The sequence below is a fragment of the Hyperolius riggenbachi genome, chromosome 3 (genome assembly GCF_040937935.1).
Source record: "Hyperolius riggenbachi isolate aHypRig1 chromosome 3, aHypRig1.pri, whole genome shotgun sequence".
NCBI lineage: Eukaryota > Metazoa > Chordata > Amphibia > Anura > Hyperoliidae > Hyperolius > Hyperolius riggenbachi.
The window spans coordinates 292,137,591-292,162,258 of NC_090648.1; the positions used below are offsets into that span (position 1 = coordinate 292,137,591).

Genomic DNA, 24,668 nt, shown 5'->3' on the forward strand with positions numbered 1-24,668 from the left:
GGAGGCGGGGCCGGAGCATCGGTGAGTGGCTGCGCCAACACAGGATGTCTGCGGGGGACCGTTAGAAGCCCCGGGTAAGTTCAACTCATTTTCCCCTGACCCCCCTACAGTATCCCTTTAAGGAAAACCAGGGAAATACATGTCACAGGAGGCTGAATCTATGGGTCTACCACTTGGAAAAGGGGTAGGCATATGACAAAAGCATACGCTGCCAGTTTTAAAGCTCCACTTGGGTCTGGTTCACAACCTTTAAACTGTTCATGCCACAGTACACAACAGAATGCTGGATCCCATGTAAACATAGGGTCCATTCACATGTAATGTCTGTCCAGTGTCCATGCCATCTGTTGCACAGAACACTTTACCAATGATTTTTACACAATGCAACGGACAAGTCTGAATGGGTCTTGCACTCTGTGTGAACCCAGCCTACAGTGTAACAAACAACAAAATATGTTCCAGTAAGAAAGCATGCCATGTTCTTTGAGGCAGGACGTGTCTAGTTTTCTTTTTGCTTCTGAAAGTCATTTAAACTCAGTCTTCTGGTGGTCTCAAAGATTGAGTTTTGTGTAGGGTAGTTATGATTTTGTACTTACAGCCTGACGTGCCTGGGTACTTGCACTTCTGTCAGAAATAATAGTCTTAAGAACTGGAGCCAAGGTTTTAAACACTTCTTCACTTTCAATGCCAGAGCCAAGCTGACAGCAGAGAAGGCAGGCCAAGGCTGCTGCCACGCATTGTTCTTCACCTTTTCCTAAGAGGTTACAAGAAAAAAAAAACTCAAGGACAGATCAACAAGCTGCATGCTATTAAAGAATCTACAAAAATTAACCACTTAAGCCCAACTGGACGAGATTTCTCGTCCAGTTGGGCTGCGCGCACTCCCGCGGGCGCCCGCGGGCCCCCCCGTGCGCGCCCCCGCTACTGGCCGCTAGCCCACCGATCAGTGAAAGGGATTATAAATCCCTTTCGCTGATCGGACCCCCCCGGAGAAAAGCAGACAGCGTCTCTTCAGACGCTGCGGCTTTTCTGAGCTCTGGTCTCTTTTCTTCTGCCTGGGAGCGAGATCGATCGCTCCCAGGACTTTTTGATTCTGGCCATCTTGTGGCCAAATAGCAAATTACACCCAAAAAAAAAAAAAGTTTTAAGAATAAACCTATAAATATATTAAAAAAAAACCTGTTTACCTTCCACACCAAAAAATACCCACATACAAGTTTACATAAAAAAAAAAAAAAAAAAAAAAATTACAATAATAAAAAAAAAACAACAAATAAATAAATAGTTACCTAAGGGTCTGAACTTTTTAAATATTCATGTCAAAGGAGTATATCAATATGATTTAATAAATTATGGGCTTCTAAACATTTATTTCCAAATAAAATATTGTCGCCATACATTGTGATAGGGACATAATTTTAACGGTGAAATACCCGGGGCAAATGGGCAAATACAATACGTGAGTTTTAATTATGGAGGCATGTATTTTAAAACTATAATGGCTGAAAACTGAGAAATAATGAATTTTTTCCATTTTTTTCTTATTCTTCCTGTTAAAATGCATTTACAGTAAAGTGGCTCTTAGCAAAATATACCACCCACAGAAAGCCTAATTGGTGGCGGAAAAAACAAGATATAGATCAATTAATTGTGATGAGTAGTGATAAAGTTATTGGCAAATGAATGGGGGGTGAAAGATGCTCGGATGTAAAAAAAATTTCAACCCTTCGGGCTTAAGTGGTTAAACTTGTCCTTTTTATCATTTAAGGATTTAGACAGACAGCACTTCTACTTACCCTTCTTTAGGCAGCGTTCAAGGTTATCGGTGATAGTTATCCTTCTGTCCAGAAGGAAATCATATAGTATCTTTGACGCCATGCCACTCTTCAGTCCTTCAAGGGCAGTTTGCCTCGTCTTAGCACTAAACACAGGAGTTTGTAAGTTAGCATAATATTCAATCACATGCACAAAAAAATAAATAAAAACAAATAAATTAAGCAGGGTGACGGAGTCTCCCATAAGCATAGTTACCATCAGCAGAGGTAAATGTACAAATACAGGTGTCACTAAGGTGGCTAACCTCCGCAGATAAAGAGGTATTATACAAACTTTAGAAGAAAGCAATAGGAAGTGTAACTAACACTGTCTCATATGCACAATAGACACAAGGATCACAATGCTCGACGTCTCAGATTCTAAGAAGAGCCATTGCAAGGGCCCAGGAGGAAGGAGAAAGAATGGAGGAGAGGGAAGGGAAAGGTGGGGGTCTTTTTTTTTTTACCCCACAACCCTCAGTTTCAATTAGCTTTGCCTTTAGCTACAATTAGTGTTCTCACTAGAATTTTTAAGATGGGTGGAAGGTTGTTGTACCTGTGCAACACAGAAGCTTCGAACCTTCCAGTGCTGACCCAAGTTCTTAGTGCCCACTCTGGCTTCCTTCCAGTTTTCTCCCAGCTTTTAAAGAGCTAGCCGATCACTGGCAAAATGGTACAGTGACTGGTCACAAACTACAGTCTCAGGCTGAACTGACAGGTGAGAGTTTGGGGCAGCATTACAACTGGTCATCAATATTGGACCTGTATATTGTGACCTTCATCCAATCTGTCAAGACTGCTAACAGGCATTTACAGATGTGCAGCTACTAATCCACTTCACACAATAAGGCTGCCTGCCACAACACTTTCAGAGCAAGGATTTTCAAGTACAGTGTTGTGAGGTGTTCACTTCTGTACAGGCTACCACAATCTTTTCTCAGATGCATTTCATTTAAAAAAAATGAAAAGGGAAGGATGTCCAAATACAGAGTTCTGGCCCCTATGGCCCAGTGCCTGTCCAATCTACACTGGCTGTAGTAATCACAACACCATCCCCTGCATACTTGAAGGCCCATTTCACATATGCAGCGATTCTGGTAAATCATAATAATTATAAGCAGCCCTACACTTTGACACCTTGTATGGATTTTTAATCTATACTAAATAAAGAGCTATGTTTTGTTCATAAAAGAGGTCTACTTTTGGAGGTGCCGCCCCACTCTGGACTCCTTGACCACAGTCTGAGGGGTACTGAAGGACGGCTGTGCCTAGGCACTTCACTTTTGCAACCGCATGGATGCTGATCACACAAGAGTTTAATAATTAAATAGGTCAGCCTCCATATCCTACTCACATCAGGTCCCCTTTAAGTAGACCAGAGAGGACATCCTTTAGTGATGAAATATGAAACTGCAGACATTTCCCTTTGTTGTGACTACGCATTTAGTAACAGCAAAGCTCACTTAAAATGCTTAGTGGAAAAACAGATCTTTGTTAACATAACAAAAAGACTTCTAGATACCTTTTGTCCATTGCAAGGTCGATGAAACCCTTAAGTTTGAACTCAAAGTCTTCCTGGGCAGCCATTTCATCAACTTCTACACCTGTTCAGGGGAGATATACTATTGCGTTAACAAGCCAGTGAATATTCAGTATTTAGTTTTCCGTTGGCATTAAAACTCACCATACTCTTGAAGGCTGGCAGCATCACTAAAGCTACTGCACTGGCTCATGGTTTCAGCCGATGAATCATCATCACTTAGTGGCAGATTTTTCTGCCGTCCACCTTCAAAAAAAATAAAATCAATAATAAAAAAAAAAAAAATTATATAATATACATACATTGTATAAACTCATTTGATTAATGTAAATGTATTTATAAAAGCACCAACATATTATGCAGCGCTGTACATTAGTTAAAGAGGAACTTCAGCCTACACAAACACTGTCATTAAGTTACGTTATGTTAATTAAAATAGATGGGTAATATAATCTCTTACCCACCCTGTTTTAAAAGAACAGGCAAATGTTTTATTTCATGAGGGCAGCCATCTTTTTGGTTGAAAGGAGGTGACAGGGAGCATGAGACAGTTCCAACTGTCCTGTGTGCTGATCACCCCTCCCAGTTGCTAGGCAATGTAAATAACATAGGAAATCCCTTCATGCTTTGCACAGCATCAGGGGAAAAAGCCCAGCAGTTTTCTTTGATCGATGGAGCTTAGCTAAAAATTATGCTTTGGTAAGAAAAGCAAAGTTCTGATGCTGTGAAACTGTTAAACACCAAGCCTTTGCAGTTCTGCTGAGCAGATTTTTAGTCCAGAGGTTTACTTTAAAGAGAGTGAAGCGAGAATAAATCTCGCTTCAGACCTCAGATAGCAGGGGCATGTGTGCCCCTGCTAAAACGCCGCTATCCCACGGCTTAACGGGGGTCCCTGATCCCCCAAATCTCCTCCGTACAGCCGGGGAGCACTTCCTGGTTGGGGCAGGGCTAACCGCCGCAGCCCTGTCCCACGCGCGTCTGCCGGCGCATATCTCCGCCTCTCCCCCGCCCCTCTCAGTCTTCCTTCACTGAGAGGGGCGGGGGAGAGGCGGCGATGCGCCGCTGATAGACGCGACTGGATGCAGGGCTGCAGCCGTTAGCCCTGCCTCCAGGAGCGGCCAAGTCTACGACCAAGTGTTGCAGTGGGGGGTTTGGGGGTGAAGGGACCCCCGTTTAGCGGCGCGATAGCGGTGGTTTAGCAGGGGCACACATGCCCCTGCTAACTATAAGCTCTGAAGCGAGATTTATTCTCGCTTCAGAGTCTAAGGTTACAAACAATATTTAGGGGAGACATACAGCAATAAGACTATCACGCAGCACAGTACAAGTAGGAGGTAATGCTTAGTCACTGAATGGGATCATGGAGATTAGGCAGGTCGAGTTCACTCAGATCCATATGATGGGTTTACAGTAATGGAGGTGCGTGATCAGGTAGAAGACATAAGGAAGACTCTGCCCGAAGGCTTACAATCTAGAGGTTTATCTCTCCATAAGCACTATAAATAAGTTTATAAAGAATCTCTTGCAAAGAAGTGGCCCGCATTGTTAAATTTTTTAAATTGTTACCGATGCCCCCCCCCCCCCCCCCCCCCCCAAAAAAAAAAAAAACACACGCTTTACCCTCTGATGACCTGGCAGAATGCTCAGACCAATTAAAGTGTAACTGTTGGGCAGAAAATAAAAAAGTCAATTTATGTCTATCTGGTAAACAAGTAATAAGGATGCTAACCAGGCAACCCAAAATTTTAAATATTTATTACTTTTCTTGTTGTAAATGATCATTCCTTAGTTTACCAGACTTATTTGGTACACAAAAAGGAAGTTGCAGGGCATACTGGGTTGTCCTTTTGCTTCTCTAATTCCCTCAGACTTAAAGCGGAATATAACCCTGCATTTCAACTTTGCTCTAAAACATTATTTACAGTATATTATATGCAACCAGCATTTTTTTTTTTACTAGACCAGCATTGGAAGGGTTACACAGGGCTTTAAAGTTCCTGGAGATTTCTGCAGACTCATCCGAAGCTGACAGATACATTTTGTTTACATAAATGTATCCAAGTGTTGAATGTGACTCACTGACTGAGAAGGAGCTGGAGGACAGCCAAAGAGTGTGTAACATTTCTCAATAGATACAACTAAATAGAATGTAACAATCTGAACTTCTGCATATCTCTCCACGGAACTTTAAACCTCTATGTTTAACCCTTCCAATGCTGGTCTAGTAAAAAAAAAAAAAAAAATGCTTTTTGCATAGAATATGCTGTAAATAATGTTTTAGAGCAAAGTTGAAATGCAGAGTTATATTCCGCTTTAACTAATGCAGCACAATTGGTTGAAGCCTCTTTCCCTCCTGTTTTCCCCTCCCACACCTGTTCCTCTCTGATGGGCCAATATTGCTCATGCTGAGCCAATGCACTTTCTACAGTGAAGGGCGGGCAATGCATATACAATCAGGCAGCAGAGAGAAAGGACATCAGCATTGGTTTCAAAATAGCCACAGTTAAAATGGGAAATGCTAAGAAGGATTTTCTCTTTACTGTAGTAAAATCACTAAAATCAAAGCATGGACAGTGCAATGCACGTTATGGAAGTAGAGCAAGTATTTATCTATGCATCATGTGTTTTTTTTTCCTGAGATAGTATGGCTGACAGCTCCTCTAAGGATGCAGACTACACAATTTCTCACAAAGGCCAGTTAATGTCATGAACCCAATCCTGCTAGTCCTGATTTCACATTCTGTGGATCATTTTTATTTTAGCCTACTCTCCAACCTCCTATAGGACCTTGTTCTCCCATCTTATGGGCTGGCCTTTATTTATATAGCGCTAACATCTTCCACAGTACATAGTCAGGTCACCAACTGTCCCTCGGAGTACAAAATAAAGGGATAATCAATGAGATGCAAATAATTTCTCCTTGCGGTCAAATTTCTTGCAAGTTACAGTACAGACCAAAAGTTTGGACACACCTCATTCAAAGAATTTTCTTTATTTTCATGACTATGAACATTGTAGATTCACACTGAAGGCATCCAAACTATGAATTAACACATGTGGAAGTATAGTACATAGCCAAAAAGTGTGAAACAGCTAAAAATGTCATATTCTAGGTTCTTCAAAGTAGCCACCTTTTGCTTTGATTACCGCTTTGCACACTCTTGGCATTCTCTTGATGAGCTTCAAGAAGTAGTCACCTGAAATAGTTCTCACTTCACAGGTGTGCACTGTCAGGTTTAACCACTTCATGCCCACAGTGCCAACCTCCCCTTAAGACCAGGTAGTTTCCTGCAGTGCTGGGCTGTGCAGGCTTTTCAGCCACCAACACAGCCCAGCTTAGGAGCCCAGCGATCGGACGCAACTTTTTTTGTCCCTTAGGGGACATGCCGCCGGAGGGGTCTGATTGCTGAGGCAGTTTGTATTTTTTTTTTTCCTTAGCCTCGGAGGCTCTCTCTCCCTCCGGAAGCAGGAGATTTAGGCGCATGAGACAAGTGGACAAAAAGGGCGCCCCATTCACTCCCATTATCAATATCGTTTAATGGGCGCCGAACAGGGAAAAAAGGGCGCCGGAGATTATTAACGTTTTACAAACGGCGCCCGGAGATTTTTAATGTTTTATAACTGTGCTTGTGATGATTTACGTTTAGAAAATGAGCCCGTGACGAATAACGTTTATAAAAATACTAAACATATTTATCCTAATTAACACAACATTTTAACCCTTACTGTTTGTAAAACATTATTCACAAAATAAAGCGATCAGTACAGAACGTAAATTGCAATATATTTTTTACAATCACTATTTGTAAAACATTTCTAACACATTATCCACCCAAAAAAATACATTTTTTTTCCATTTATGTTTGTAAAACATTATTATCCACAGGGGGTCTTAGGTTTAGGCACCACCAGGGGGTCTAGGGGTTAGGGATAGGTACAGGAAGGGCTTTGGGGTGGTTAGTTTTAGGCACCACCAGGGAGGTCTTAGGTTTAGGCACCACCAGGGGGTCTAGGGGTTAGGGATAGGTACAGGGAGGGTTCTGTGTGAGAGTAGGTTTAGGTATAGTTTTAGTACAATTTTAATACTAATCAACAGTTATGATGAATGTACTTCTATTAATATTGTTAAACAATATTTTCACATTTTATTATAATAAACGATAAATCAAGATTATTCATAACAATATATAATTACAATGTTTAAACAAATATTACTGTTTTTTTAACAAACATAAAAAGTTTCAGTTTAGAAACAGGGAAGATTAACGTTTTAAGAATTGCCGATTTCATACACATTATTTAATGATTTATAGATTTTTAAAACCCTATTTGTAAACGAAATTCTACACAATATTTTTACAAACGATAATACTGCTTATCGTTTACACCACGTGCCCCCCCCCCCCCCCCCCGACGCTCTTTGATGTACGCCTCCCTCCTGCATCTGATTTGGAACATGACAGCGATCCGTCCTGTTCCGCCTCTCATAGGCATCAGCCTGTGAGAGGACGGCGCTCCTCGGCCAGAGGATCGCCGATCTTTTACAGCACTGCGGCCCCCGGAAGCGCTGTACGCATGTAAACAAAAGGGGATTTCTTTCCCCTTAGATTTACAAGCAGCCTGCTAGCTGTGATCGGCGGCTAGCAGGCTATTCACGGAACTCCGTTCCGTGAAGCGGCAGGGAACGATCACGCATGTGCGCGGCCGTTCCCTGGGAAACTGCAGCCCCAGGACTAGACGCCAATTGGCGTTAGGCGGTCCTGGGGCTGCCGCGGTCACACCCATTGGCATGAGGAGGTCCTTAAGTAGTTAATAAGTGGTATTTCTTGCCTTATATATGGGGTTGGGAGTTACGTTGTGGAGAAGTCAGGTGGATACACAGCCGATAATCCTACTGAATAGACTGTTAGAATTTGTACTATGGCAAGAAAAAAAGCAGCTAAGTAAAGAAAAACTAGTGCCCAGCATTACTTTAAGAAATGAAGGTCAGTCAGTCCGAAAAATTGGGAAAAAAAAACAAACAAAAACAAAAACACACACCTTTGAAGTGTCCCTAAGTGCAGTCTCAAGAACCATCAAAAGTACCACAAAAATAAATAAATAAATAAAAAAAAAATCTCACGAGGACCGCCCCAGGAAAGGAAGACCAAGAGTCACCTCTGCTGTGGCGGATAAGTTCATCCGAGTCACCAGCCTCAGAAATTGCAGGTTAACAGCAGCTCAGATCAGAGACCAGGTCAATGTCACACAGTTCTAGCGGCAGACCTCTCTAGAACAACTGTTAAGAGGAGACTGAATCAGGCCTTCATGGTAGAATATTTGCTAGGAAACCACTGCTAAGGACAGGCAACAAGCAGAAGAGACTTGTTTGGGCTAAAGAACACAAGAAATGGAATCAGACCAAAGCACAGATTTCCACTGGTCTAATGTCCAAGTTTGAGATTTTTGGTTCCAACCACCGTGTCTGTGTGACACAGAAAAAGGTGAACGGATGGTCTCTACATGCCTGGTTCCCACCGTGAAGCATGGAGGAGGTGTGATGGCGTGGGGGCGCTTTGCTGGTGACACTTAGGATTTATTCAAAATTCAAGGCATACTGAACCAGCATGGCTACCACAGAGTCTTGCAGCAGCATGCTATTCCATCCGGTTTGAGTCTAGTTGAACCATCATTTTTCAACAGGACTTTGACCCCAAACACACCTCCAGGCTGTGTAAGGGCTATTTGACCAGGAAGGAGAGTGATGGGGTGCTGCGCCAGATGACATGGCCGCCACAGTCACCAGACCTGCACCCAATCAAGATGGTTTGGGGTGAGCTGGACTGCAGAGTGAAGGCAAAAAGGGCCAACAAGTGCTAGCATCTCTGGGAACTCCTTCAAAACTGTTGGAAGATCATTTCAGGCGACTACCTCTTGAAGCTCATCAAGAGAATGCCAAGAGTGTGCAAAGCAGTAGGAACTGACAAAACTCTGCTTCTCTGGTTAGTTGCAAAAATGTTTAATCTGGCGTTACTATCTGCCTGCTCTCCCCAGCCATCCTCAAAGCTCTTCACACACTACATCCTCCTGCTGTCAGCACTATGCTGTACATTTCACCAGCCCTCCTATCCACTCCACAGCTCGCCTCATGAGATTTGTTATACTTACAGCCTCACCTTCCATGTCACACTACATGTAAATATAAGTCTACGCCGCAACCTCTGCTCCGCTCTGTCTACTCCGCCTCCTTGCTGCTGGGGACATTTCACCTACCCCTGGACCCCCACTCCCCCCTGCTCATCACACTGTTTGCAACAAATCAAATTTCCCTCCCTCTTACTGTAACCTTATTAATATTCCACTCACTCCCCCTCCTATCTTGGCTGCCCTCTGGAATGCCTGCTCAGTCTGCAACAAGCTGCCCTTCATCCATGATCTTTTCATTTCCAATGCTTTCACATTCTTTGGGATCACTGAAACCTGGCTGACCCCTTCTGATACAGTCTCACCTGCCACCCTCTCCTATGGAAGTTTCCACTTTAGCCACACTACTAGAAGTGGGAATAAACATGGTGGAGGGGTGGGCATTCTTCTCTCAGACAAATGCCTCTCACTTCTATTCCTGCCTCTCACTCCTATTCCTTCTCTCTCCCTGCCATCCTTTGAAGTCCATGCAGTCAGACTATACTCTCCCTCGAACCTCTAGATTGCAGTTATTTACCGCCCTCCAGGCCCTGCTGTTTTCCTAGATCATTTCTCTGCCTGGCTTCTCCAGTTCCTGTCCTCTGACATCCCTACCATCATTATGGGTGATTTTAACATTTCTATTGATACCAAGAACCAACAAACTTCTATCACTCCCTTCCTCTTATGGCTTGTCTCAGTGGTCCTCTACCCCAACCCACACTGATGGCCATACGCTTGATCTCGTATTCATTCGTCTCTGCTCTGTCACTGACTTTACTAATGATCCACTACCACTCTGACCATAACCTACTTAACTTCTCGCTCTCTCTCCTCTCTTTTCCTACCACCCTGGCACAAGCACGCTCACATACTTGCAGAAACTATCGCAATCTGTCTGATGCCCTGGCACCTCTCCTCACACAATCCTTCACCGACCCAGACGCAGCTGCTATACACTACAACAGCTCCATTACAAAAGTCATGGATGACTTCACCCCCCTCGTCAATGTCCGCCCTCACCTTATCAGTCGTCAACCCTGGATGACCAAAGACACTAAACAGTTAAAAAGATGCTCTAGAGCAGTGGAAAGGCGTTGGAGGAAAAAGTAACACAAGTGAGGACTTCATCTCTTAAAATAGCCTTGAACAATTTCAGAAACGCACTCTGTGGCAAAACAGTCCTATTTTTCCTCCCCAATATCTGCCCATTTACACAATCCAAAACGCTTGTTCAGCACCTTCAACTCTGTTCTCCATCCCCCTCTATCTTGCTTATCAGCTGAAATATTTGCAACATACTTCAATGATAAAATTGACAAAATCAGAAGTGAATTCTCCACGCAGCCCTCAAATCCCACCTCCACACCTCTCATTGACTGCTCTCTAACTGCCTTCTCTCCACTCTCTGAACAGTCTCTCTCCTCTATAATGTCCAAAGCTAACCAAACCAATTCTCTGGATCCTATTCCCTCCCATTTAAAGTGAATGTTTACCGGTAAAAAAAAAAAAAAAGTCAGATACTCACCTAAGGAGAGGGAAGGCTCGGTCCTAATGAGCCTTCCCTCTCCTCTCCCGATGCCCGGTCCCGCGCAGGATCCCCCGTGGCAGTATTCGACCAGTTCGGTCAAATACTGCCACTGCCGCATGCCTTCGGGAGCTTTCGGAAGCCTTCCGGAGCACTCGGGCTCCCGATGACGCGGCCGCTCCATACTACGCATGCGCGAGCGCCCTCTATGACGCGCTCGCGCGTACGTAGTATGGAGCGGCTCGTCTTCGGAAGCCCGAGTGCTTCCGAAGACCTCCGAAGTCCCTGCGGCGGCGGACACGAACGGGGGAGCCAGCGCAGCACCGGGAGAGGAGAGGGAAGGCTCATTAGGACCGAGCCTTCCCTCTCCTTAGGTGAGTATCTGACTTTTTTTTTTTACCGGTACCCATTGGCTTTAATTCCACAGCTATCCTCATCTCTCATGCCTGCACTAAAATCGCTATTTAACCTGCCCCTCTCCACTGGCATCTTTTCATCGCTACTCAAAAAGGCTGTTACACCACTACTTTTCGCTCCAACCACTCCACGGAAACGGTCCTTGCTAAAGTGGCCAATGACTACAGCTAAATCCAAAGGTCAATTTTCTATACTCTTCCTTCTTGATCTGTCATCACCATTCGATACGGTCAACCACACCTTACTCTTACAAATACTTTCAAATGTAGGAATAAAGGGCCTCGCTCTCACATGGTTATCTTCCTACCTCACTGGAAGGTCCTTCACAGTCTCCTACTCAGATCAGATCTCTTCTCATGCTTTGTCTGTCAGGGTTCCTCAAGGCTCTGTTCTTGGTCCCCTCTTTTCCATTTACATGCACGATCTTGGTGACTTAATCAACTCATTCAGGTTTCAATACCACCTGTATGCAGACGATACACAACTGTACCTCTCGGACCCAGACCTTAACTCCCTCCTCAAACGTGTTAACGTGTTCCTGACTGCTTGTCTGCTATATCCTCCATATCCTCTCACTTCCTAAAACTTAATATGAGTTAAACAGAACTAATAAGGTTTCCCCTGTCTCTGGCCACCTCTCTGCCTGAAGTAACTATAAATGTTAATAACACTCCCATAACTTCAGTTCCCAGCATCATGGATCAGCAGGACAACTGGTATTGCTTAAAAGGGAACAAATAGCAGCCTGAGCCTCCATATGCCTTCTCACTGCAGGTGTCCTTCAAGATTTGGTCCAACTAACCTCAGACATCACATGATTTGTTTAATGGTCAAATACAAGCACGTGTCACATGGTAAGTCACAAACACCCCTAAGAACCTGGTCCATAACAAGACTACATGCCCTGCATCATCATGCCCATGGAACTATCAGCATAAACATGGGCATAAGGTTATAAACTGGTCAAGAATATAGAAAATAAAATGCCAAGCACATTCACTCAAGTAAACGGCTTGTAGTAGCAAAAGCACGGTATTGCTGTAATTTCAAGCTTTAATCAGATTTATTTACTTGATAAACTAAGCATTTTGATTATCATTCCTATAAGAATACAGGGCTGTTAATGCAACCTGTTCAGTATTTGATCAAGACATTAACCCCCCCCCCCCCCGCCCACAAAAAAAAAAAAAGTAGACTTGTACTTCAGTTCCTACATCATAATGTTTCCACAATCCAAAAGGCTTTTCTAAACAAAAATTCAGATGATGAATAGAATGCTTACCATAGCAATTTACACCTGGCCATCTTTTGAAATTTGCAGCAATAGAGGCAATAGTCTCACTAGCAACAAACTCCTTTCTATATAATCCAAGAGATTTTTGCTTGTTCATCAGGTGATTCTGCAAAGTCAGACATCAGCTGTCTGCACAAGGTCTTTATCTTTACCATACAGCAAAAGTGCACAGATCACATTCATAACAGGAAAGTTTCCTGGCACCTTCTGTGGACAACATTACCGTATATACTAGAGTATAAGCCGACCCCCCCAACCTTTCCCTAAAAAAATTGGGAATAAATGATTGACTCAAGTATGAGCCAAGGGTATAAACCCCCCGCCAGGCCAGGGCAGGATGTGACACATACACTCTGTTCCTCCCAAGTGTCCCCTGGCATAAGCACAGCGCTTTGCGGTTCCCTTACTAATGGTCCTGGCTGTTTCCTTTCTAGCAGCAGTCTCTCGCTATGACTCCCGTTAGTGGCACATCTGCAGTGATCATCAGACTGGGACTTACAAGCTAGAGGGGAAACATCAAGGCCGGGACCGGTAACTATAGGAACCACAAAGCGCTGTGCTTATGCCAGGGGATACTGGGTAGGAACACTGAGCGTCGTATCCTGCTCTGGTCTGGCGGGGCGGCACGCGGTAATCTAACGGCTATTCCATTTATACAGCCATGGTACAGAGCAGAGGGTGCTCTGTACACGCTGAGGGAACACAGCCATCGAAGGAAGGGGGGGTCAGCAACAGAGGTGACTCGAGTATAAGCCGAGACCCCCACTTTGGGACCACTTTTTGGCCCCAAAAGTTCAGCTTATACTCTAGTATATACGGTAATTACCTCTATAAGTGGTAGCACATTGCTGCTGTGATAAATTACACCACTGCAGATGGCAGGTTTTTTTGCAAAAACTTCCTAGTGTTTGGAAAACCCTAGCTTTTATACCATGTTGCCAGTACTAAAAGGGTACCAGAGCTCAAAATCATAAAAATATTTATACATACCTGGGGGTTCCTCCAGTCCAATCTTTTTACTATTTTGAGCTTTGAGTGCCTTTAACCTCCTTAGCGGTCTGGACGAGCTCAGCTCGTCCAGTACAGCCGGAGGGTGCCGCTCAGGCCCTGCTGGGCCGATTCATTTCAAATAAAAAAAGGAGCACATGCAGCCGACACTTTGCCAGCCGCGTGTGCTACCTGATAGCCGCCGCAGCGCGGCGATCCGCCGCGTGCAGCGACGAAAGAGGGTCCCCCCAGCCGCCCGAGCCCAGCCGGAACAAATAGTTCCGGCCAGCGCTAAGGGCTGGATCGGAGGCGGCAGACGTCAGGACGTCGGCTGACATCCATGACGTCACTCCGCTCGTCGCCATGGCGACGAGGAAAGGGAAACAAGGAAGGCTGCTCATTGCGGCCTTCCTTGTCACTTCTGATCGCCGGAGGCGATCAGAAGTGCGCACTAGGAGCACCCTCTAGTGGGCTTTCATGCAGCCAACTTTCAGTTGGCTGCATGTAATAGTTTTTTTAATTAAAAAAAAAAAAAAAAAAAACTTCCCGCAGCCGCCCTGGCGATCTTAATAGAACGCCAGGGAGGTTAAGCAAGGAATAAAGACAAACACTTATATCGCACTTTTCTCCTGGCGGACTCAAAGCGCCAGAGCTGCAGCCACTAGGACATGCCCTAGCAGTCGCTCACGGACCCTCCAGTCCCCCGCCACCATCTAGTTCCATTTTCGCTGACAGGCATGGCCACGTACATTTTTCTTTGCATTTCCATCCCCAATAGTGTCCTGTAGGGCTGCACAATTAATAGTTTTAAAGTCGAAATCACGATGTGGGGCATGGCAATTGCGTAACCGTGAAAGCGGCGATTGCGATTTTTTGACGCACATGTTTCTCCACATCCCACCGCTACCCGACACGTATAATTATAGCACAACACACCTTCCTACTTCCTCTCCCAGGTGTCAGTCACGTTGATTACAGCGCCCCCTGTGATGACAAACTGGAAGTCGTCACAGGGGGCACTGATATTAACAAGATGGGAGAGGGAGAGGGAAAAAGATAGAAGTTGCCGGTTTCATCCTGAAAGTGGTTACTATGCCCGCTCTCCCCTGCTGCTACTCCTTATGCTGCCTGGCTACCTATACTGGAGGCAGCCACCTACCTAGCTAACCTATGGGGCAATATTGGCAGCCTCTACCTAGCTAATCTTAACCAGGGGCAACTATACTGGCTATCTATACTTGAGGCACCTATCTAGCTAACCTATACTGGGGGCAACTATGCTGGCCGCTACCTATACTGGAGGCACCTACCTAAACAACCTATACTGAGACAACTATACTGGAGGTGCCTACCTGGCTACACTATACTGGAGGCATTGTGAATTTAGTGCTAAAGCTTGATTTGAAGAAAATCGTGAAAAAAAAAAAAGTCAAAATCTCAATTTGAGAGAAAAATTTCAATTTCATTTTTTTCCCTAAAATCGTGCAGCCCTCCTGTGCAGGACGCTATTCAGGACAGGAACATGAAGGAAGCACGTGGCCAGGCCTGTGCAGGCACAGAAAGCCCGCTGGCTCACGGTCAGTGAAAAACAAAACTAGCTGGCTGCAGGGGACCGGAGGCTCCGTGAGTGACTACGAGGGCACAGGACAGCTGCAGGAGGCTGGTAGAAGCCCCAGGCAAGTAAAACGGATTTTTTTTTATTATTCCTAGCTTAGAGACTGAAAAAAAAAAAAAAATCCTCTAACATAATTGCTCCTCCTAAAACGCTGCATCCCCGCAGCTGAAAACTCAACTAATCACCCCTAACACCCTGGACAAAATCCACAACTTTCTTGGTAGTGGATTTTGCTGCCGTAAGGAGGCAATGCTTTGTGATACATAACGGACAGCTGGACACAGAGACACAGGGAGATCATAATAGAGAATAACGGCCATGCTGAGAATCCCCCATGAAGATATGGACTAACCCAAAACCCGTCGGTAACGTCATATTTCCACTACTTACTGTAAGTAACAGCAACATAGGAGAGAAGTAATTTATGGCTCATTTTACTCTGGGAGAAATGTACTCATTTGCAGGGCTGTGGAGTCGGAGTCGAGGAGTCAGAGCAATTTTGGACACCCGGAGTCGTGGTTTCAGAAACTGAGGAGTCGGAAGATTTTTGTACTGACTCCACTGCCCTGCTCATTTGTATGGGTTTGAAATTTTAAAATTTTTGCGACAGTTCCTCTAAGTCTGGGTGAGGTAGGATTATGCAAAGGGAAAACCATGACTTTTTACTAAAAACATTTAAACAATTTTATGTAGTACATTAACCACCCTGGCGTTCTATTAAGATCGCCAGGGTGGCTGCGGGAGGGTTTTTTTTAAATTAAAAAAAAAAACTATTTCATGCAGCCAACTGAAAGTTGGCTGCATGAAAGCCCACAAGAGGGCGCTCCGGAGGCGTTCTTCTGATCGCCTCCGGCGGCCAGAAGTAACACGGAAGGCCGCAATGAGCGGCCTTCCGTGTTTTGTTTACTTTGTCGCCATGGCGACGAGCGGAGTGACGTCATGGACGTCAGCCGACGTCCTGACGTCAGCCGCCTCCGATCCAGCCCTTAGCGCTGGCCGGAACTATTTGTTCCGGCTGCGCAGGGCTCAGGCGGCTGGGGGGACCCTCTTTCGCCGCTGCTCGCGGCGGATCGCTGCAGAGCGGCGGCGATCAGGCAGCACACGCGGCTGGCAAAGTGCCGGCTGCGTGTGCTGCATTTTATTTGATGAAAATCGGCCCAGCAGGGCCTGAGCGGCAGCCTCCGGCGGTGATGGATGAGCTGAGCTCGTCCATACCGCCCGGCTGGTTAAAGGATGCATGCTGCCGTGCCACACATGCCCAGTGGGCGCTGGCTTGCCTGGCAGAAGGGGGCTGCAGGTGACTAGAGTATCACAGAACACCACCATGGGCACGGAAGGTCTGCAGGGGTCTGGAACTTACTTACCTGAGGCCTCTTCCAGTCTGACAACCAGGGCTGCCCAATAGGTCGATCACGATCTACCGGTAGATTGCGACCGCCTTCTCGGTAGATCGCGGCCTCTCGGCTACGTCTCATTAAATGTTGCGGCCAGCAGCTCATCATGTTTAGCTGCCAGCCTCTGGCCAATAAGGATGCAGGGGAGGAGAGAGGGAGGCGGCACAGCCGCTACGTCATGGCTGGGGGCGGCGGGCAGCCTGCAACGTGCGTGCTTGTAACGTGCCCGGCGCCGCCCCCAGCCATGACGTAGCAGCCGCCTCTTCTCCCCTGCATCCTTATTGGCCAGCGGCCTGTGCCAGTCCCAGAGCGTTCCAGGAGTCCAGAGGACCTGGCTAACCTACGCTGCAGGTACATATACCTGGCTAACCTGCACAGAGGGCCCATATACCTGGCTAACCTGCACAGAGGGCCCATATACCTGGCTAACCTGCACAGAGGGCCCATATACCTGGCTAACCTGCACAGAGGGCCCATATACCTGGCTAACCTGCACAGAGGGCCCATATACCTGGCTAACCTGCACAGAGGGCCCATATACCTGGCTAACCTGCACAGAGGGCCCATATACCTGGCTAACCTGCACAGAGGGCCCATATACCTGGCTAACCTGCACAGAGGGCCCATATACCTGGCTAACCTGCACAGAGGGCACGTAACCTATGTTGCAGGCACATATACCTTGCTAACCTATGCTGCAGGCACATACCTGGCTAACCTACACGGGGCGGGCGTGATCAGCATTTGAGCCGTTGGTAGATCTCCTGGCCTCGGCAAATTTTAAAGTAGCTCGCGAGCCGAAAAAGTGTGGGCACCCCTGCTGTAAACTCTGGTTCCCAACTCTGCCCGACCTGTCCCGTGGCCCCCCGACACACTGCCCAACCTGTCCCGTGGCCCCCCGACACACTGCCCAACCTGTCCCGTGGCCCCCTGACACACTGCCCAACCTGTCCCGTGGCCCCCTGACACACTGCCCAACCTGTCCCGTGGCCCCCCGACACACTGCCCAACCTGTCCCGTGGCCCCCCGACACACTGCCCAACCTGTCCCGTGGCCCCCCGACACACTGCCCAACCTGTCCCGTGGCCCCCCGACACACTGCCCAACCTGTCCCGTGGCCCCCCCCCCCCACACACTGCCCAACCTGTCCCGTGCCCCCCCCCCCCCCCACACACTGCCCAACCTGTCCCGTGGCCCCCCCCCCCACACACTGCCCAACCTGTCCCGTGGCCCCCCCCACACACTGCCCAACCTGTCCCGTGCCCCCCCGACACACTGCCCAACCTATACTGTGGCACATATGCACTTCCTGACCTGTGGAACCTATAGCTGGCTAAACTATACTGGGGACACCTATACGTGGCTACCCATACTGGGGGAACTCATACTACCCCATCAGTGTGCTGATCTATCGTTGTGTATTGAAAATCGTGAACCAAAATTTGACAGAAATCGTGCATTTCAATATTTTCCTAAAATCGTTCAAGCCTACTAGATGGTACAATTTTCCATCCGATCAGCTCTATTAGATAATTTCAAACCGGTCCAATCAGATTGCGTTAGATTTTACAATACATTTTGGGTACTTATTAAAACAAAATCTATCACAAAATTGATCTGAAACAATTTTGAAGTCTACACACTATGCAATTTCTTATTAGCTCTATCTAATAGATCCATCTCTCTGATGGAAAATTGTACCGTGTAGATGAGGCTTTAAGACAAGTACATACATGCAATTTTGATTGTGCAATGATCAGCTAATGTCACCTCTTCCATGTAGTATGGGAGCTTACTTACACAAGCTGTTCATAATGTTCAGGATCTGTTGGCACTCACACTACATGGAGGTTGTAAAATTGGTCAGTGATTAGCCAATCAAAATTGGATGCGTGTATGCACCTTTACAGAGAAGAGTCAGAAGAAAACCTCCATTAGCAGACCTGGTAAATTATCCAAAAATAAAATACATGAGTTTATTGAAAGGTTTTGCTATTGTAAGAATACCATCAAAAACACCACTTTGCATGGCTAAGGCCCAGGGCTGTGGAGTCAGAGTCGAGACAACTTTGGGCACCCGCAGTCGGAGATTTTATAAACTGAGGAGTCTGAGCCATTCTGGGTACCCGGAGTCGGATTCGTGGGTTTATAAACTGAGGAGTCGGAGTCGATGATTTTTGCACAAAATCCAAAGCCCTGTTAAGTATTAGACTAAGGAGTCGGAGTCGAGGAATCGTAGTCGGAACCATTCTGGGTACCCGGAGTCGTGGGTTTATAAACTGAGTCGGAAGATTTTTGTACCGACTACACAGCCCTGCTAAGGCCAGGTTCACATTAGCATTAAACGGTCCATTCGCAGATCCTAACAGATGTGAAAAAATCCAATGTTAACCCATGGTTCATATTGGTCTGTTAGAACAGATCCGTTCTGCACAATCCACTGAACAGGCCGCAAATCTGGTTCAGCAATAATTTTTCTGGACTGCTGAGTAGAGCAGAATGAAAACAGAAGCTGAAGAACTGCATTGAAGCAATGAGAAAATGTTACATTTCACTGGTGATGAAACGAACCGTTCTAGCCAGCAAAATTCACTTTGCTGATGGGGGTCTGGGGTTGATATGGGGAAACAGAACAGAAGCGGCTGAACAGCAAACAGATCAGCTGATAATCAGATCAGTTTGCCTCTAAATACATCTATCGTACGGAAATCTGTAATGTGTGTACCCAGCATAATTGCCAGTGTGAACTAGGCCTTAATCAGTTTATAAAGCTGCAGCTTGGATTGTAAGCTCCCAAACTTAAAGCCCAATCTACACGATACGATTCTTTATACGATTCGATTACAATTCTATTTACGATCCTATTAAATCCGACATGTCCGATCAGGATTCGATTTGCCATTGCAAAACAATGGAAATCGAATCGAATGCTGATCGGACATGTCGGATTTAATAGAATCGTTATCGAATAAAGAATCGTATCGTGTAGATTGGGCTTAAAGCTATGCAAAGTCCTGGGACAAATCTCAACCAAAACTGAAGTTATTTGATAGTCTGTGTGCTTATCTATTCATCATTCTGCTAAATTCACAGACAAACTGCTTTTGTTGCTGGTTGTGGTGTGGATCGAGTATGCCCAATAAATACCAATGAGTATCACAGGTTTCCTGTCCTGCGCAAGTCAGTCAACTGCAAGTTTATTAATTGTTATTAGGGACTATAACAATTCTAAAAATCAATTTTGCTAACTTTATGGTGGTCATACACCGCATAATCCACAGTAACTGGATCAGGGTTGTGATGAGGCGCCCAAAATGTGTAGAATGTTAAACCGGTATCTATACATTTCTATAAAAAAAAAAAAAAAAAAAAAGTGTTTTTTTTACCTCTACAGAAGACTCACGAGAATGGATCATCATTTTTTAATAAAGGCTCCCTGATAATCCATTCTTGTGAGTCTTGTAGGACGTAAGAAACCTTTTTTACAGAAATATATAGATAACGGTTTCAAATTCTACACATTTTGGGCGCCTCCTTACAACCCTGATCCAGTTACTTCACACCGGAAGCAGGAAATTTGGGCGCATGAGGCAGGTGGACAAAAAGGGCGCCGCCATTAACTCCCATAATAAATATCGTTTAATTGGCGCCCAACAGGAAAAAAGGGCGCCGGAGAAAAATAAAGTTTTAAAAGCGGCGCCCGGAGACTTTTAATGTTTTATAACTGCTTCTCATGATTACACATTTAATGATTTATAAAAAATTCTCACACATTTTTTAACGAAAACCCGCACAATATTTTTTAAAACGTTATTAATGCTTATCACAGGGGGTCTTAGGTTTATGCCCCACCAGGAAGGGGGGGGGGGGTCTTAGGTTTAGGCACCACAAGGGGGGGGGGGGGTCTTAGGTTTAGGCACCACCAGGGGGGGGGGGTCCTAGGTTTAGGCACCACCAGGGGGGGGTCCTAGGTTTAGGCACCACCAGGGGGGGGGGGTCCTAGGTTTAGGCACCACCAGGGGGGGGGGGTCCTAGGTTTAGGCACCACCAGGGGGGGGGAAGGTCTTAGGTTTAGGCACCACCAGGTTGGGGGGGGGGGGGGGTCTTAGGTTTAGGTACCACCAGGGCGGGGGGAGGGGGGGTCTTAGGTTTAGGCACCACCAGGGGGGGGGGGTCTTAGGTTTAGGCACCACCAGGGGGGTCTAGGGGTTAGGGATAGGTACAGGGAGGGTTCTGTGTGAGAGTAGGGTTAGGTATAGCTTTAGTAACATTCTTATTAATGTTTTATAAAACGTTATTATAAATATCACTTTTTAAACAGGGAAGATGAACGTTTTTTACAATTGCCGATTTCATACACATTATTTTCAAACGAAATATAGCACAATTTTTTTTTTAAACGTTATTCATACTTATCGTTTAAAACCGTGCACCCTTTTTTCCCGGGGCCCTTTTTTAACGTACGCCTTCACACCACCCACAGAGGTGATGACCTCGACCACGATGGACTAGTTCCATCACGAGTAGAGGACTCGACGAGGAGCGCACACGCCCGACTCCAGAGTAGTCTGGGACACTGAGCAGGAACAAGTTTTTCCCACATGCCTATACGGTGGGTGCAGGACTGCAACTTGTGTTTGCGAGTATCCACTTCTTCTGAATTTGAGCCATCAGGCGATACTAACGATACTGCACTATTGGGCTCCCGATCTTCCCTCTTAACAGAAAAGGGGACCCCACTTCTGAAGTGAAGGAAGGACCCTAGACCTGTACTTTTCTTAATCCAGAGCAAGGATTATGAATGGTTACAAATCAACTGAATGGTTCTAGTCTGGGGTAAATGCATGAAACCAACAAGACCAACTAGTAAGCTTAAGCCCCGTCTACACGAGGCGATCCGGCAGCTCGATTAGCCGCCGGATCGCCTCTTCCGCATCCCCACCGAATTCAATCCCCCGCTCATCCCCGCTCATCTTCTGCTTGATTCCCTGCCATTGTCCCCTCGTGGGGAACGAGCAGGGACTCGGCGGTGGCTAAATCAGACCTGACGGATCTTATCAATCGAGCCGCATCAGCGGCTCGATTGATAACTCAATTGATAAGTAACATTGCTGGAACATCGCTCCGTGTAGAACTTTGAAACGACTGAACGCTGTAGCCAGTTTCATACGGTTTCAATTACATTTAACATGTTCGTCTAAATCAATACAGTGAGCTGTTGTGTATACGATAACCAGCCCCTATGGGCTGGTTATCGTATACACAACGTAGTTGCAGACACTGACAGGCGATCTCAGCTGTGTGTACACAGCAACTAATACAATAGGTAAGCCCTGACCGGAAGAAGTCAGCACACTTGCTGCAGTCACAACCAAACACAGATACATTAGTCACGCTACAAACATCCGATCAGATGACGATGCCATCTATTGCTACAAACCGGGCAGATACCGGTGTTCTCAGTAGCATTTGTATGCTATTCTGTCGGGTATGCTAAAATGTTGGAACACCGGCTTGATAAGAGGAGAGATGTATGGGAAATGTAGTCCTTCCCAACACATCCCACCATGTGGCGAAGGTACAACGTGAGCGCGGGAGAACTACCACTCCCGCCATGCAGCGCGGCACACATTTAGCCTCACCATTCACTCACCGGCCCGGGCCTGTTACCCGCCCGAGACTCACCCGCGGCTCTCGCGCTCCTCTTCTTAGGCTTAGGCATCGCTGCTGGACGCTGTTGCCGCTCCCTCCCTGTAGATCCCGGTGTCCGGCCTCGCCGGTGGCTTCCGGTTACGTTGCTTTTCAGTAGAAATCAGCCGATAGAAGAACACTTTTTACTAAAGCGTCTCTCCGGAATACTGTTAAAATGGGCTATCGGTAAAGGCTCGAAGTGTCTGATAGTGGAATTGGTGAAAGGAATTCCGGTGAATAGCTGTAGATCAAGACGACACATTTTACCTCTGAACACCTCAGGATTAAAAGCGAATTGCAGCCGCTCGGCCTTATATAGTACAGCCGTGACGTCATGCCCGAGCAGACGCAGACGACACAGCTCATATGACCACGGCGCGCAACTGGTGCCTGCCTGTGACCAGCAGAGCTTGTTCTGTAATATGGAAAATGAGTCGTGGCTTTACAGATGAATAACAATCATTTGTTTTCAGACATATGAAGTATGAACAATACCATTTAAAGTGCTTGCAAGTCAGGCTTGAATATAAATATGTCTATATAAAATCATTCTTGTATTAGTACCGGTAGTAGTAGTGGCGGACACAGCCAGCAGTGGGCCCCTGTGCAAAATTGCAATTGCGTGCCCCTACGACCTGCGGCGCGCGGCAAAAAATGGGTGTGGCTATTACCTGCAGCGTGCTTCGCAAAAAATGGGTGTGGGTAGAACCTGTGGCGCGCAGCGCCGCAGCAAAAAAAAATGGGCGTGGCAATGACCGGATGAGGGCGGAGCTAACTGTAATTTAAAGCGAACCCGGGGTAAGGGTTTATTTCCTTTTAAACAATACTAGTTGCCTGGTGACCCTGCTAATCTATTTGGCTGCAGTAATAAACTGAATTACACCAGCAACAAGCATGCAGCTAATCTTCTCAGTTCTGACAATATTGTCAGAAACCCCTGACCTGCTGCATACTTGTTCAGGGTCTATGGTTGAAAGAGTAAGAGGCAGAGGACCAGCACGGCAGCCAGGCAACTGGTATTGCTTAAAAGGAGAGAAATATGGCAGCCTCAATATTATTCTCACTTCAGGTTCCCTTGAAAAGTGCAACGCAAAGACAGTGGGCCCAAGTTTTGGTGACCCTTTCCCCAGAAAATTCACATAATTGTGCAGGTTTTCTCAAGAAAATACACATAATATCGGCAGATATGCCCAGAAAATACGTGCAATCATGTCGGCAGATATGCCCAGAAAATACGTGCAATCATGGCGGCAGATATGCCTAGAAAATACATGCAATCATGTCGGCAGATATGCCCAGAAAATACGTGCAATCATGTCGGCAGATATGCTCAGAAAATACGTGCAATCATGTCGGCAGATATGCCCAGAAAATACGTGCACTCATGTGGCAGACCTGCCCAGAACATACACCTGCTAATATAAATAATAAAAAAAAAAACATTTACTCACCTGCAGCAGCAGACTTCCTGTCCCAGCCTCCATCCGGCGCGCAGCTCCCATGGGTGGTTGGGTCAATAGGTAGCCTGGTGGGTGGGTGTGTAGGTAGCCTGGTGGCTGGGTAGGTAGGCAGCCTGGTGGGTGGGTAGGTAGGTAGCCCTTAGCCAGGTGGGTAGGTAGCCTGGTGGGAGGGTAGGTAGCCTGGTGGGTGGGTAGGTAGCCGGGTGGGTAGGTAGCCGGGTGGGTGGGAAGGTAGGTAGGTAGGCTGGTGGGTGGGTAGCCTGGTGGGTAGGTAGCCAGGTGGGTAGGTAGCCTGGTGGGTGGGTTGGTAACTAGCCCGGTAGGTAGCCTGGTGGGTGGGAAGCCGGGTGGGTAGTTAGCCTGGTGGGTGGGTTGGTAACTAGCCCGGTAGGTAGGTAGCCGGGTGGGTGGGTAGGTAGCCGGGTGGGTAGGTAGGTAGCCGGGTGGGTAGGTAGGTAGGTAGCCGGGTGGGTAGGTAGGTAGGTAGCCAGGTGGGTGGGTAGCCTGGTGGGTAGGTAGCCAGGTGGGTAGGTGGCCTGGTGGGTGGGTTGGTAACCAGCCCGGTAGGTAGGTAGGTAACCTGGTAGGTGGGTAGGTAGGTAGGTAGCCTGGTGGGTGTGTTGGTAACTAGCCCGGTAGGTAGGTAGCCTGGTTGGTGGGTAGGTAGGCAGCCTGGTGGGTGGGTAGCCGGGTGGGTAGGTGGCCTGGTGGGTGGGTGGGTAGGTAGCCGGGTGGGTGGCTGGGTAGCCGGGTGGGCAGGAAGCCT

General features: G+C 46.5%; 1 protein-coding gene across 2 annotated transcripts in view; it reads right to left on the minus strand.

Annotated features, from left to right (window-relative positions):
• Window positions 1-22,750, minus strand: part of IFRD1 (interferon related developmental regulator 1) — a 37,577-nt gene extending 14,827 nt beyond the window's left edge. The window contains exons 1-5 of one of the 2 annotated variants that reach the window (XM_068276507.1): window positions 22,437-22,750; window positions 3,499-3,600; window positions 3,337-3,418; window positions 1,797-1,921; window positions 597-754 (exon numbers count right to left, since the gene is read on the minus strand). In XM_068276507.1, coding sequence (XP_068132608.1) covers window positions 597-754; window positions 1,797-1,921; window positions 3,337-3,418; window positions 3,499-3,600; window positions 22,437-22,473 — 504 coding nt within the window. In that variant the 5' untranslated portion in view covers window positions 22,474-22,750. Of the gene's footprint in view, window positions 1-596; window positions 755-1,796; window positions 1,922-3,336; window positions 3,419-3,498; window positions 3,601-22,191; window positions 22,263-22,436 lie in introns of those variants that run through there. The other variant, XM_068276508.1, reaches the window with a different exon arrangement.
• Window positions 22,751-24,668: the final 1,918 nt, after the last annotated feature.